Source organism: Ochotona princeps, chromosome 6 (genome assembly GCF_030435755.1).
Source record: "Ochotona princeps isolate mOchPri1 chromosome 6, mOchPri1.hap1, whole genome shotgun sequence".
Taxonomy (NCBI): domain Eukaryota; kingdom Metazoa; phylum Chordata; class Mammalia; order Lagomorpha; family Ochotonidae; genus Ochotona; species Ochotona princeps.
Window position 1 is genome coordinate 43649967 of NC_080837.1, and position 14636 is coordinate 43664602.

At 39.7% G+C, this 14636-nt stretch overlaps 1 protein-coding gene across 1 annotated transcript in view; it reads left to right on the forward strand.

Annotated features, from left to right (window-relative positions):
- The window catches only part of RYR3 (ryanodine receptor 3), a 602723-nt gene that overhangs the window by 317616 nt on the left and 270471 nt on the right, over positions 1-14636 (forward strand). Inside the window, exons 5-8 of the mRNA XM_058666116.1 lie at positions 2012-2086; positions 4304-4382; positions 11332-11444; positions 12288-12387. Coding sequence (XP_058522099.1) covers positions 2012-2086; positions 4304-4382; positions 11332-11444; positions 12288-12387 — 367 coding nt within the window. The remainder of the gene's footprint in view (positions 1-2011; positions 2087-4303; positions 4383-11331; positions 11445-12287; positions 12388-14636) is intronic.

Genomic DNA, 14636 nt, shown 5'->3' on the forward strand with positions numbered 1-14636 from the left:
AGCGGGACAATAAGTGCCTCTGGCTCTTCGATAATACTGTCAATAAGGCATATAAAGTCTCAGTGCCAGAGAAGAAAGAATAAAAGTTCCTTGGCATCTCTTTTGACGTCAGCAACTTTTAAAGATTTATGTATGTAAAAGAGTAAAAATGTGGGTGAGAAGGGAGTGACAAATCTTTCATCTGTTGGTTCACTCCCCAAATGCTCATAGCAGTAAGGATTCGGCTAAGCTGGAGCCAGTAGCCAAGACCTCCATCTAGGTATTCCACTGGGAGGCAGGAAGCTAAACACTTGACCCATCATCTGCTACTGCCCAGGTTCATTAGCTGGAATTTGGGAGCCAAAGCCCAGAACAGCCAGGAGTTGAACTAGGCACTCTAATGTGGGATGCAGGCAGCCTATGGAACATCTTCACTTCCTGTACTGCAATGCCTAGTTCAGCAACTCTTGACTCTTGATTTTTCAGTAGAAGAAGATGTGACCCATTGTTAACACTAGACCATCCAAGCCAATCATTTAACTTGACGCATAGAGCTGGTGTGTTAATACAAGCCCTTAATGTAAGCCATCATGGGTAAGAATACAAGCATATAGGCACAATTGCAGTCAGTGTGACAAGATGTGAAAACATTTAGTATGTCTAATTTTAACACAAGCTGTTGACACATTTATAAACACAGAAACCCAAGTTAGTACAAGTGATTTTAAGAAGATTGAAAATGTTATGAAGACTACTGTAATTCTGACACGATAACTTACATATCTCAATAGCTGTGGGGGAAACACCACCATGTCTGTGTTTAATTATCAGCCCTTTTTGAGCATATCATATTTATCTGCTTTCTCCAGACTTGTTGTATGATATAAGACCCTATCTCTTTGATGGATTCTGTTAATCCAAAGAGGAAATGAAACCAGCTCTGTTGTAGGCTGAACTGGAGACTGAAGTGGGACAGGAACAGAATCTTACATAGCTTGTTTGCTGCCAGCTTAGAATTCAGAGTATGAAACATACCTGTGACACGCACATCAAGAAGTTAGAATTTCTCTCAGTAATTAATTTCTATCTCAGGCCATGTGTCATCTTTTTGAACCTATTTGTAGATGAAAGGGCCTGTGCTCAAATATTTTCTTCCAAAATGAATGTGTGATCAAAAAACTTTGGCTACCTCAGGACAGGTTAGCATGTTAAGGAAAGATTTTAGGTAAGAGGATGCGAACATTCATGACAGAAAATTCTAGAACTTTCTATAGACTTGTCTTCTAGGCTACCTACTCACCAATAACTAGAAAAATGTGATTTGTCTCATGTCCTGTAATAACATCAATTCAGCATTGTGTTTTGTGACTATAATTAAAGGAAAAAGTAAGGAACAGACACGAATGGCTTCCTTTCATGCCTGCATTGTCCACTCTTTGGGCAGCCACTGAGCAACCAACCAGAGAAGATACCTATGTGGTCTCTCAACTGAAGGGCCTGTTTGTCATTATCATTTCAACATCCTGGATTTTAGAGTCATCTCCAATGGGTGAAATCTGTGTAAAGATGATCCATTTAAGTGAGTGGGCTGAAGGGACTAGTGTCTCAAAGGGTGTAGAACGTGCCAGTCAACCTGCCCGACGTGCTGCCTCTCTATCATTAGGCTGTGGTTACATCACATGTGTTTCTCTTTCTCACTCTGAATGCTTCTGAGAAGTTTCAAAGGAAGGTAAGTAGCATCATGTCATTTACATGCTTCTCCGGTAGAACAGCTCTGTGTCTCTGCTGATCCTGGGCAGGGCCTGACAGGAGGAGAGGCTTGGCCCCCATGCCCTCTCCCCAAAGATGTTGCATGGCTGCGATCCTGAGTCTCCTACCCATCCACCAGCCACTCGCTTCTAGAATGAATTCCTTGGGAGCTTTGTCATGGGTCTTTTCCTTGTAGTCTGCCTCCCAAAATTCCTGTGCTGCTTTGTGGTCAGAGAAGCCTCATCTGACATGAAATGACAGTTTTCTTCACTCCTTCCCACAGGCAGCGCAAGGAGGGGGCCACAGGACCCTGCTTTATGGCCATGCAATACTCCTGCGGCACTCTTTCAGTGGAATGGTAAGCTCATCTAGGTATCGGCCTTCACCGTATAGAGAGGTGAAAGGTTAGGGGTAGGGGAGGAATGCGAGAGACTAATAATACCAGCTTAACTACAGGAACAAATCAGGATGTCAATAATATCATGTTATTGTACTAGAATTTCCTTCATAATTACCTCTAATTGCATTTATGTATTGCCATTCAATTCATATCTGACTCTCTAAGAGTAAAAGAGCTGTGTCATTTTTTAATTTCGCTGAACCTAACAACGCCATGGACAGCAAGCATTTGACATGCTAGATGCTCAATAAATACTTGTCAGAATTATGAATGACCAAATGAGCCAAGGAATAACATTTCTTTGGTATACAAAGATAACCAGCATAGAAGGGGGAAAAATACTCAGTGGGATTTTTTGAAACATTTCTCCTCTTACCTAGCTAAAAGAAATGGAGTAATATGTATTGCTTTCAATCTTGGAAGAATTCTAAAGTATTATGTTAATTCAGAGGCAAGAGAAAGATAAGGGACAAGATAGTTGCATAAATATGATCAGATTACTAATCAGGTTTCTAGAAATAGAATTAATTCAAACTGTGATAATGCAGTATAACCTAAAACAAACTTAAGAGCTTTAAAAAACAGCTTATAAAATACAGATATTGCAGATCTTTTGCAAGAAGTACTAAGAGTATTATGATCTCAAATAGGCATGATAGCTGCCAAACCACCTACCATTTATTCTCAATCCCTTAGTTTATTCCCCTAGCTTACTGTCAATTAAGAAAGATTTGTCGTCTTTGTCTAGCCCTGGTGGAAAGCAGACACATTAATTTGATACTTTATTTTCACACATTTACACCTGCAACATGAAGCAAAGTTCATTTCAAACTTTGAACTAGCAAGTTGGCAGCAGGATCAGCAGCTGCCTCTTAAATAATTTATTTATCTCGGCACTTTTTTTCTGAGCACTAGTAAGAAGTTGACCTTCTCCACTTGAACATTCATCTGTTGTAGTCCTTCCTGGCAAAAGGCAAAGCAAATATGACCAAGTGGAAATCTGCATGAGTAGGAGGGGAGAGTATTTTGAGTTGGAATGGGAGAGGGAGGGACTTTATTTCCTTACAATCTCTGGAATAAAGAGGTGATTTTTTTAATATTTCCAAATCTGGGACTTCCACTAAGATTCACTAAATCTAACACCTTTTGTTCTTCCCAAAGAGGATAAACAGAACTCTGAATAGCACACTCTCACTGGCTTTAAAAGCTCAAGCTCACATCCTGGCAGAGAGAGGAAAGCTTACATTACTGCTGATGAAGTTAACTCCTCCTCTAAAACAGTCCCATGCACTCTGGCTAATTCCTCTTAAAAGCAGCTCTAGGAGTAAAGAATGTGGCATTGGACTTTGTAGAATACAGTGATTTGCTATCTCTTTCTTGAAAGCAATTAGACTCACAACTCAGAAAGTGCTTTCCAAGTGCTTAGCTGCCTCCCAATTTAGAATATGCCACTGTGGTCATCAAGAAAAGAGGAAGCCAACAGGCTGTTGTTGGTCTCTTTACCAAAATATTTTTCAAATCATTTTAAGTTGTATTTGCACATGTATTTTTGTAATCAGGAAAAATCACCTTTACTAATTTATGAATCTCATAAGAAGATTTTAAAATGAAGCGAATAGAAGTAAAGGACTTTTCCATGGTGTCCTCTTGCTACCCCATCTAAAGACAGCTTCTGTTACCAGTTTTGTATAAATCCCTTCAATATGGTTTCTGGGCATTTGTACTTGTCACTATGCAAGTGTTCTGCATATTACCTTTTAGTTCAATGTACCATAAACATTATGCTATGTGAGTGAACACCTTGGTGAGTGCACTTTGTGCTATAATATTGCATGAAAAGAAATGGCAGTGTTTATCTAGTTTTACCATTGCTCTTGGTCATTGATGTCCCATTTACTTTGTTCTCCATGTTAAAGTTACTCAGGGAATTTATGAGCTAAAAACACCTTAGTGTTTCAGATTTATCTCTAGAACATTTGGCCCTATACATTAAATAACTGGGTCATCAGATAAGAATGTCTGAAATATTAAGCAGATTGTAAAAGCTGTCTCCCAAAAACCTGGCACCAGTTAACTTTCAGCAGCTCATTGCTGAAATGAAGTGGATGCTAACTCGTGATGAGAAAGACCCAGCCAAAGTGTGTGACTTCACTGTCTTCTGCTCTGCTTTCACAGTATCTAACCTGTTTGACTACGTCAAGATCTCAGACAGATAAACTTGCATTTGATGTAGGTCTGCGGGAACATGCCACAGGTGAGTCTGTTCCCACATCTCCGCTCACTGAGGTCTTGGGCAGAGGGATTGAAATGGGTGATGAAAGTTACTTATTTGGAATTTGAAAGCACTGTGGTCAACAGGTCCCATACCATTAATGAAAGTATGCTAGAAACAGAGCAACTGAAAAGGAAAACATAATGTTTTAGGCAAGGGTCTGTCAAAACAATTTTTAGGTTTCAGTACTAAAAGTAGACACGTTTTTCCTGATAGGAACCAGTAATACTAAATAACTGCCAAATAAATAAAGGCAGCACAATAAGGGCTTGGGAAATAAAGCACACTGTCTAAATCAAGGTTGTCCATTTTAGTCAGCACTGAATGAACTATTTCTCAAGCAGTGTTTTTCTTTTATGTTTTTTTTGAGGATTTATTTATTTTTATTGGAAAGGTGGATATACAGAGAGAAAGATTTTCTGTCCCATGAATCAGTCCTCAGCTGACCATAATGGCCGGTACGATCTGAAGCCAGGAGCTTCCTCCGGGTCTCCCACGCAGGTACAGGGTCCCAAGGCTTTGGGCCATCCTCAGCTGCTTTCCCAGGCCACAAGCAGGGAGCTGGATGGGAAGCAGGGCTGCCGGGATTAGAACCGGTACCCATATGGGATCCCAGCATGCAAGGCGAGGACTTTAACCACTATGTTATCATGACGGACCCAAGCAGTGTTTTTCAAACATTAATTGAGTTATTGATATTTTCATTGTCAAAGGAGATTCCCTTTTATATTAACTTTTCTTTGTATTTTCTAATTTTGTACTTAAAATTTTACAGAAAGAAATGTATCCTTGTCATCAGCAAAGGTGACATTGTTTGTCCTAGAAGTAAATACAATGAAAAGAAAACCATGTCATTGGATACTTAAGGAGATATTGGCAAATATCAGAAAAGTGACAAGGATACACTAGTACAAAAATTAAAATTTTCTCCAATAGAATCAGAAGGCTTTAAAGAGTGGCAAAAAGAAAAAGAACTTTTTTTTGTAACTGCATCTCACCACCCAGAGTGTCCTTTGTACATTCTGGGAACCACTGAGCGCTACAACTGCTTTTCTTTTGTTCCTTTGAGTGTGGAGCAGGGAGAAGAGGGAGTGTAGTGAAAACACTGACAGGCAAGAAGAGGGACCTAGGGAAGGAGGTGATGAAGATGGATCTGCTTTTCACTAGAATCAGAAATAAAGAACAGAGGACTAAGACGCAACCTACAAATACTCAAAAATACTCAAAAATTGCAATAACAAAGGTGGCACATCTTTCTGTGGATTATCCCAAAGAACAACAGGTCAATGGACAGATGTTTACAAGACTTTTTCTCACCCCATTAAAACCATTTAAAAAAATTTTTTTTATTGGGAAGGCATATTTACAAAGAAGAGACAAAGATCTTCCATCTCTGGTTCACTCCCCAAGTGGTCGCAATGGCCAGAGCTGAGCTGATCCAAATCCAGGAGCTTCTTCTGGGTCTCCCGCATGGGTTTAGGGTCTCCAGGCTCTGGGTCATCCTCTACTGCCTTCCCAGGCCAAAAGCAGGGAACTTTATGGAAAGTGAAGCAGCTGGGACAAGAACTGGCACCCATATGGAATCCCAGTGGATGCAAGGCAAGGATTTAGCCACTAGCCTATTGCATCGTGCCCTCCAATAAAACCATTTTATAACATCTGCTTGTAGCCTGCAGAGGAGCAACTGGCCTTGGGATGTAAAGGCTCTATATGACTAAGTATTCTGCACAGTTTGACCACCTGTCAAATGCATTACATATAGAATTTTTGCTCCATTTAAAAGACTGGGCCATGTGCCAATTGTGACTGTTAACTGCCAACATGAGGAGCTGGTCTTGGTTTAAAGAAGAATAAGAACTTACTGGAAAATAAAAACATTAGATAGGACCCACACTGGAGCTGCAGGCAAGGCAAAGGGACTGGAGAAGAGAAAATATGTCCCACTTTGGAAGAATGTAATTAGAACTCAGTTTTTCAGTATCGTGGAATTTTTCAATAAATAATTTTTCAGTAAATAGAGTAGCAAACAAATGAAAGCCTATGTTGTTCTAAAACTGGTCATATCATAAAGGAAAGCACTAGGCCATCTGATTGTGTACGTGATTTAGAAAAGTGTGGAGTGTAAACCACATGCACCCCCCTGTTTATGCAGCTTACACAGTGGCATCCTGAAAGTGTGGAAGAACCTCTCATTTTTTCTGCAGTGCAGAAGAGTGCACGTACCTCTGCCCACATAATACTGTATTTGATTTTTGAGATTTCTTCATTTACACCTAGCGTCTGTCTAAAAATAATTTCCTCTATAAGATGCTGTCATCTTCACTGAAAATGACAAAATTAGTCCAGTGCCACTCTTTGAATGTAAGTTGGCCTCTCTACATAAGACCAGCCATCAGTCTTGGAACATAGAAAACTCATATTACTGTTCCGCTCAATCAGTGTAATGACTGTACTTTTTGAGAGTTTGGAAGAAATATCACTTCCTCATTAGGTGTTCAAAGAATCTGTTTTTTAAAAAGATGTATTTATTTTACTGGAAAGCCATAGTTCAAGAAAGAGAAGCAGAGACTGAGATCTTCCATCTGCTGGTTCACTCTCCAAAATGGTTGCCAGAGCCAGAGCTAGGCTAATCTGAAGCTAGGAGCCAGGAGCTGCTTCCAGGTTTCCCATGTGCATGCAGGGGCTCAGGTCCTTGGGCCATCCTCCAGAGTTTTCCCAGGACATGATCTCAGAGAGCTGGATCAGAAGGGGAGCAGCTGTGACTCAAAGCAGTGCCCACATGGGATGCTGATGCTGCAGACGATTAGCTACTCATACCACCACACTGGCCTCAAAGAAATTTAGTTTAATTAATAGAACTGCGAAAAAGATAGAGAAAAATCAAAGCAAATTTTACTTTTTTCAGCACTTTTTTTCTAAATTGTGGAAACCAAACTTGATGTGAATTCTGCCTGTGAGCCAGGACAGGACATGAGCCAGCCCCAGTTTGGGTTGTCTCATCAGAAGCCGACTGTGGCAAAGTATGGATTGGGTCTTCATGACAAGCTAAAATAACTGACTTCACACCTCCTCAGTACTGGAGGCGATTCACCCAGAAGCAGAATAGTATCCTGTTTCCTATGTGGATAATTCCATGAATGTACTTTTGGCTTAGAAACCTCTTCAGAGTTGTAAACAACTAGACTGCTCAGTCACTGAGTTGTGAAAGGTGAACATTATGGGCAATTTCTTGAATAAGTCTAGAATTTTTCTCCATGCACATGAATAGGAGCTGAATTATTAAATTTAACTGTTGATGCTGGTGAAATGCTTTCTAGTTAAATTTAACTGTTGATGAATTATTAAATTTACAGTTGATGCTGGTAAAATGCTTTCTATTCTTAAAATTTATTGTTTTTAAGATTTGGATAGACCTTTAAAATTTAGGAAAGATGTTTTTTGAAAAAATCAGACAGCTCTCATATATTATAGGGTCATTAATGGGCCCATCGTATCTACTCAGGGGAGGGCTACTCCATGCTTGGGCTCCAGAGTACAAACAGTGGTAAGAAACCAATACATTCTTCCTATTGTACTTTGTCAAGGCTGTATTAACCCCAGATATGCCCTGCTGAGCCTGCACAATACATGAAAGATAAGCATATCACATTGCTTTTCAAATGCGAAAGTTAGTAATGTAACCATGTAATTTTAAATATAATCATACTGATATCCATAGATAGTTTAAAGAGATAAATTGTACTCCAAAAATACCAGTCTTCTATCCTTCGACTCTATATAGTATACCTACTTCTTGGGGCATCCACTTAAGCTGTCCTAGCATTGTTATCCATTTGTTTATAAATAATATGTTCATACTGATTTCTATGGTTTTTCTCCTATTAGGTATTACATACTGACATCCTGATTCAAATGCAGCTCTCACATGCCACTCTTTTCTGTTTTCTCTTCCCACATGTCCAGTGTACAGACACCTGTTTTTATGTAACTCCCAAATATAAATAGTTTACATTAGTCTTTTACTTGCAGATGAGCAATACAATGCACTATTTATCAGGGTTTTGTGTTACTTTTTGGGTTTTTTTTAGTGGATAATAATTGTCTGGTGTTTTCAGTTTTTTTGTGACCCGACCATTTATTTCCAAACCTTCCTGTATGATTGTAAATATTGACTGCTTGGATATATTCACATTGCCTGTAATTCAAATTACAACTTTCTTTTTTGAAATACCTACCATCATCCAGGGAACTCTTTGCCTCTCTCCTAGAAACAAGCTTCCTTGGTCTCATATTTTTTCTCCTGATTCATCACTTCATTTTGGTGAAGAACATCATCTGGAAGCTTTCACAGGATAAAAAATTGGGGAAAGTAAATTGTCAAAATTTCACAATTCCAGTTTTATGAGAAATTCATAGTTGTATAAGTTTGTAATGAAAAAAATTTTTGCCTTAGTTTGCCAAAGTTTATAATCTGGCTGTTGAGTCTATGTTCTGATTCCAATTCTGAGTATATGATCTGTTTGTTGTTAGGTTTTTTTTTTTTTTTAAACTACTACGATTATCTCTTCTGTACTGGTATCTGAAATCCCACAGTGCTTTGTCTTGGCACAGATCCTTTCTATCCTGACATCTCACAAGAATGGACTATGGTGTGAGTCTCTGTTCTTCCCTGTGCCAGGGACTCTGAATGCCTATAGATCTGTTTTAATACTTTTGTTTATTCCATCCTTTGTTTTCTCCATTCTTGCTATCTGGATGTATCCGTCAGATTTTAGTTACTACAATGAAATGCAGGCTATTTCGGAAGGCCGGTAGTTCATTTGGGCCCCATGATTCTGGAGGTCCACAGTCCAAAACATTTGTGATTGAGCATCTGATGAGGGTAGCGATGGTGGGCATGGCGCATGGATCAAGGAATGAGCACCTGATGAACCGGGAAGCAGAGTGACAGGGTCTATTTGAAATTTTGAAGCAAACCTCTTACAAGAACAGTAAATCTGTGAGGGTGCACACCAGTGATCTAAGGACCTCACCCAGAAACCCCTGCTAAGCCAAAAATATTAGGTGAAATTACTACCCTCTTAGTACCATTAGCTTGTGTCTTCAATGCTTCAATTCAACATCTGAGTAAGATCAGGAGCCATATTTTTTCAAACCATTGTATCACAATCTCTTGAAATGATTTTTGTAACATTTTTTCATTCTTACTCTAGGAGAACTTTTAAACTTTATCCTACCACAGTCTTGTTTCTTTATTTTTTCCAGATTTTTTTTTTTTTTCTGAAGGGACTATTTCTGGATATGCTCCTGGCTGTCTCACAAATGTAACTTCTTCTTAACTCTCTCAAATTATCAATTGTAAGATTTGTTTTAAAGTTTTCTTTTGTTATCTACTAATTTCACCTCCTTCAAGCCCCTTCCATTGTTTCCTTGTCTTCTTCCTGTTGTTGGAGAGGTTTCTCAGGTGTTTAGGTAACTCTTGATCCTTGTTCATTTTTAGATCAGGCAACTAAAACACTGGCAACTGACTTTAATTTGCCAGTGATAAACCTTGCTTTGGAGTAATCTGGTAAAGACCCGGAATTTCACTGGAAACACACCTCCCTGAAGTATCTTTTATCCTGGAGTGCTTTTGCTTCCCTAAAAAGCATTGCTCAAGTCTGGGAAGTCCTTTGCAGCTGGCATGGTGGAAGTTGAGACGTAGAAGCAGAGGGAGAGAAACTGGGGCTTTCCTAATGAGATGTAGACAGTCAATCATTCTGTTTTCATCAAGGGTCTTTCCTCCTTTATTTGGCAACACTTGATATATTCAAAACCAAGGCATTAAAGGATGGCCATTGCATGGATTAAATTTCATACGCTAGAACGTAAAAAGAGTCATATGGTATGCAGAATAAAGGGACCTAGGTGTTTGAATACACCTTCAAGGTTTTCAACCCATTCTGTTTTCAACCTATTTACCACCTCTGCCTCCAATTCCCGATACTTCTCTAGGGAATCCATAAGAGAAATGGCTATTTTTATTAGTAACTTATTCTCTTCCATTTTCTAACTCAGAAACTTGAAGTTTAGCTTTCTCCTGGCTTAAAGTATCCATCTGCTTTTCTTGGCCAAAATGTCTATTTCTCCTGCTTGCTGTGAATTTTTGACCTGTTATCTTTTTTTTTTTTAAAGATTTTTTATTATTATTGGAAAGCCAGATATACAGACAGGAGGAGAGACAGAGAGGAAGATCTTCCATCTGATGTTTCACTCCCCAAGTGAGCCGCAACGGCCGGTACACGCCAATCCAATGCCGGGACCAGGAACCTCTTCCGGGTCTTCCACACAGGTGCAGGGTCCCAAAGCTTTGGGCCGTCCTCAACTGCTTTCCCAGGCCACAAGCAGGGAGCTGGATGGGAAGTGGAGCTTCCGGGATTAGAACCGGCGCCCATATGGGATCCCGGGGCTTTCAAGGCGAGGACTTTTAGCTGCTAGACCACGCCGCCGGGCCCCTGTTATCTTAATCTTTACAAATTTAGGCCTTTTAAATCTCCCTTTATTGATGTTTCAATAGAATTTTATGGCATATATGGAACAAAGATCAAAGTATTTGTTCAGTGTACCAGTGAAGTCACTGCTTAAAAGAAAAGATTTGAAAGGGACTGTGAAAAAAGCATTTTATACATATTTAAAAATATGGAAGGGTTTGTACACCTCATGACACCCTATATTTCTCTGGAAAAAATGAAAAGGGTAAATATGGATAAGAGAAGTTCTAATTATAGATCAATAGAAATTGAAGCCTGGAGACAGTAGGGGGGTGTGTGTGTGTGTGTCTGTGTGTACGCGTGTATTTAGCATTGTCATCAGGAGGAAAGAGAACGAAGGGAAGAGTTGGGGACATTGAGTTCCTATGAAACAACGACTAACTCAAGAAGCCTTTATTTAGGAGAAGCCTGTTGGTGGACCATACATCCTGCTTCCAAACAAAGATCTGAGGGAGAGAAAGTTAGAATTGGAGATGACCTCATCCTCGTCAGTGTGTCCTCTGAGAGATACCTTGTAAGTACCACCTAACATTGGCGTCTTTGACTTTCAGAAGTGTTTCATAGAAGAAGAGATGGCTGTGGAGAACTGAGCCACAACCTGGGTAGGGTGAGATGCCTTTACACAGTACAGCTGAGAGGCAAGAGCTTCTTCCCCCTTGTCAGATGATTGCATTGTGAATTATGATTGTGGATTATGGTACTGTGTCAGGCAAACTTTGGTAAAACGCCCCAGGCACTGTTGACACACTATCATTTCTGTGCATTTATCACACTGTTTGGCTGTTCAGTGAAGGAAAAATAGAAAATTTGGCTTAACGGATTTTAAAATGTTTCACTATGTGGGCTATTGCCAACATTGGAAGGTGCAGGTGAGATTTTGAAGATGGGGAGGTGTATAAAGCAAATGTCATTGACAATGAGCCATTGGCAGGTGGTTGGGTTGACTGAAGATCAGAGAAATGTCAGATTAGTGCATAAGCTTCTCAACAGTTTCTCTTAGAGCCAATCCTGTCAGCAGATTTTACTTTGCCATGTCCAAATGCTGGAATAATTTTTTCCCATTTGTGAGTTTTCTTACCCTCCAGAGCATAGGCACTTGTGAGTTCGCATTGAGTCAGGCATTCAGCTGAGGACATGAAGTCAACACTTGTCTGCCACCTCTGCAGCTGTGGCTCTCCTCCCAGAATAAAGTGTCTCATTTCGAAGCTGCTTCTAGATTCGTTAAAGAAATTTTTTCACAGACTACGTAGAAACAGCAAGATGACAAGGTGTTTAATCTTTAGAATTCTAGGTGAGCTGCTTCTATAAAGATTGAACCAGCAATTTAAAGCGTGTCTCATTTCTATTTTTGCTGCAGCATCTCTCAATATCAAATGGCAACATACAAGTGGATGCCTCCTTTATGCAAACACTCTGGAATGTACATCCCACGTGTTCAGGAAGTAGCATCGAAGAAGGTGTGCTTTGTTACATTCATTTGGCCCTGAGTTTGATACTGTCTCTAATACTGTGCATGTTGACATTTTCTGGTACTTAGCTCCCACCTGTGTGTCTTGGTAACAGGTAGCATGATTTAGTTCACCTGATCTTTTTTTCCTCTGATGTTAGAATAGATTATTTCATGGCCTGATTTCCAATTACAAGAGCAACTCTAACATTGTTTTTCCTTCTTTGGATCCCATTACTATTTTAACAATGTGTGCAACCAACCAGGACTCTTTGTTACTGCAACTTCTCTCCCTCACTGAATTTTTATTTTTATTTATGGTTACTGGTTATAAAAGTGCAGACCTCAGTGATGGCTGACTTAGAAGAAAGTATTTACCAAGTTGATGATGTTGTTTCTATTTCTCCCTAAGCATCTCTCTGTATGGAGGAAGGACTTCCTTTATAATAAAAGTGTATTTTGTCGTTTGTATTTATATTTAGGGAAGATGATAGTAAGGAAGTTTTCTCAATATTTTATTTTTTGTTTGAAAGAAGACCATTAAATCTTGTTCTCATATCCTGTTTCTTAGATGTCATTGATCTGTAGGGCGATGGTATTACACTTTAGCCCTTTGTAACAGAAGGAAAAAATTTTTACATAGTCATATCTCAGCCTCTAGCCCTATTTTCCATCCTGTGTCTAGTACTTTCAACCTAGGAATGCCTTCTTTACTATTATGTAAGAAACTATAAGGGAAAATGAGAATTGTCAGGGTGATACCCCAACTTCAGAGAGCAGCACAGCTAAACCGAAGGGTCAGGAAATGACAAATTCTCAACTGCTTGAGCAGTTTTGTAGGAAGCTTTTAATAGTCAGAATGGGCTTATCCTTTGCCCTTGATGTCAAAAGGGACCCAACACCCTAATCTGTCTTCAATCTTCTATCAGGACTCAGGAAACCAGGGGTTTAAATTTTTCCCTGGAAAGTTTTCATTCAATCTCCAAGTTTTTTTCATGTTCACAATAGGAATAGAATTATTTCTCAAGTGTCAACAGAGGGCTTGTGGAGATTAATTGAGGAGTGTTTGCAAATCGTGTTAGGAAGGTTCCTGTGGAGGTGCTGAGTGCCCTTCTTCTGAACAAGCCTTTCTGGCTCACAACAGAAGTCATCCGGCTCTAGAGAATGCCCTTTGAGCATCCGCTGGTGAGCAGTCCACTTCAGCCTTAGAGAATGTAAGTGGCCCTCCTCCTGCCTGAAGATGGCCCCAATAGATTTCCATGAGGACGAGTTCTGAGCACCAGCACTTGGTAGTTTTCTCGGTGTGAGAGGAATGTTGATTGAAACAGCCCAAGTGCTGTGATTGATGACCTGCTAGCAGGGCATGGCCTCACCACCATGAGATGGAAAATTTTCTCAAGGATATGATCACTGCAAGTTTTAATTGTCTAACTAGATTGGCTGGTAAGAATTCTCTTACAGTATGTCTTTTTTTTTAATTTCAGAAATTTTTGTTTGTTTGTTTTTTAGAAAGGCAGAGAAAGCAGTAACTAACATCTCCCATCTGCTGGTTTTGGACAGGCTGAAGTCAATGTAGGTGTCTTACATGGGCAGCAGGGACCCAGGAATTTGGCCCACCACCTACTGCTTTCCAGACTGCACAGCAGTAGGAGGCTAGAGTAAAAAATGGAGCCAGAACTTAAAACTAATGATGCTGGTATGGGACGCAGGTGTTCTAAGTGGCATCTTAACCATCATGCTAAATGCATGACTCTAACATTGTTTTTGATGCAAAGAGAGACAATAAGACAAAGGAAAATATTTTTTTTCTGAATATCTGAGAGACATTTTAGAAAAGCTTCCCTTGGTTAAAAGAGATACAAATAGGCTAAGGAATATCACACTGTCACTGTATGATACACTAATGTATTTTTTTCCTCTGGCATGACTTCTTACCCCTGTTCTTACAGTCCGATACTCAAAATAGCCTAGGATAGTCCCTCAAGTGATGGAATCATGTGAGGGGTTTTTTTTTAATTCCCCCTGCAGACACTGAGCATACTATTAAGTCCATATGTCTCCCGAGAACAGTGTTTCACTTCAAAAGAATGTAGAGAGAATCCCATTTCTTCATAGAATGTGAGCTCCAACAGAGGTCTCTGTCCTGCTACTGGGTTCTTGAATTAATTTGAAGACGACATGTGTCACCATGTCCTTGGAGTGCAGTGTTTCCTTCCCATCCCTGAACTCTGCTGCTATAGAGATTGTTGCTCATGCTCT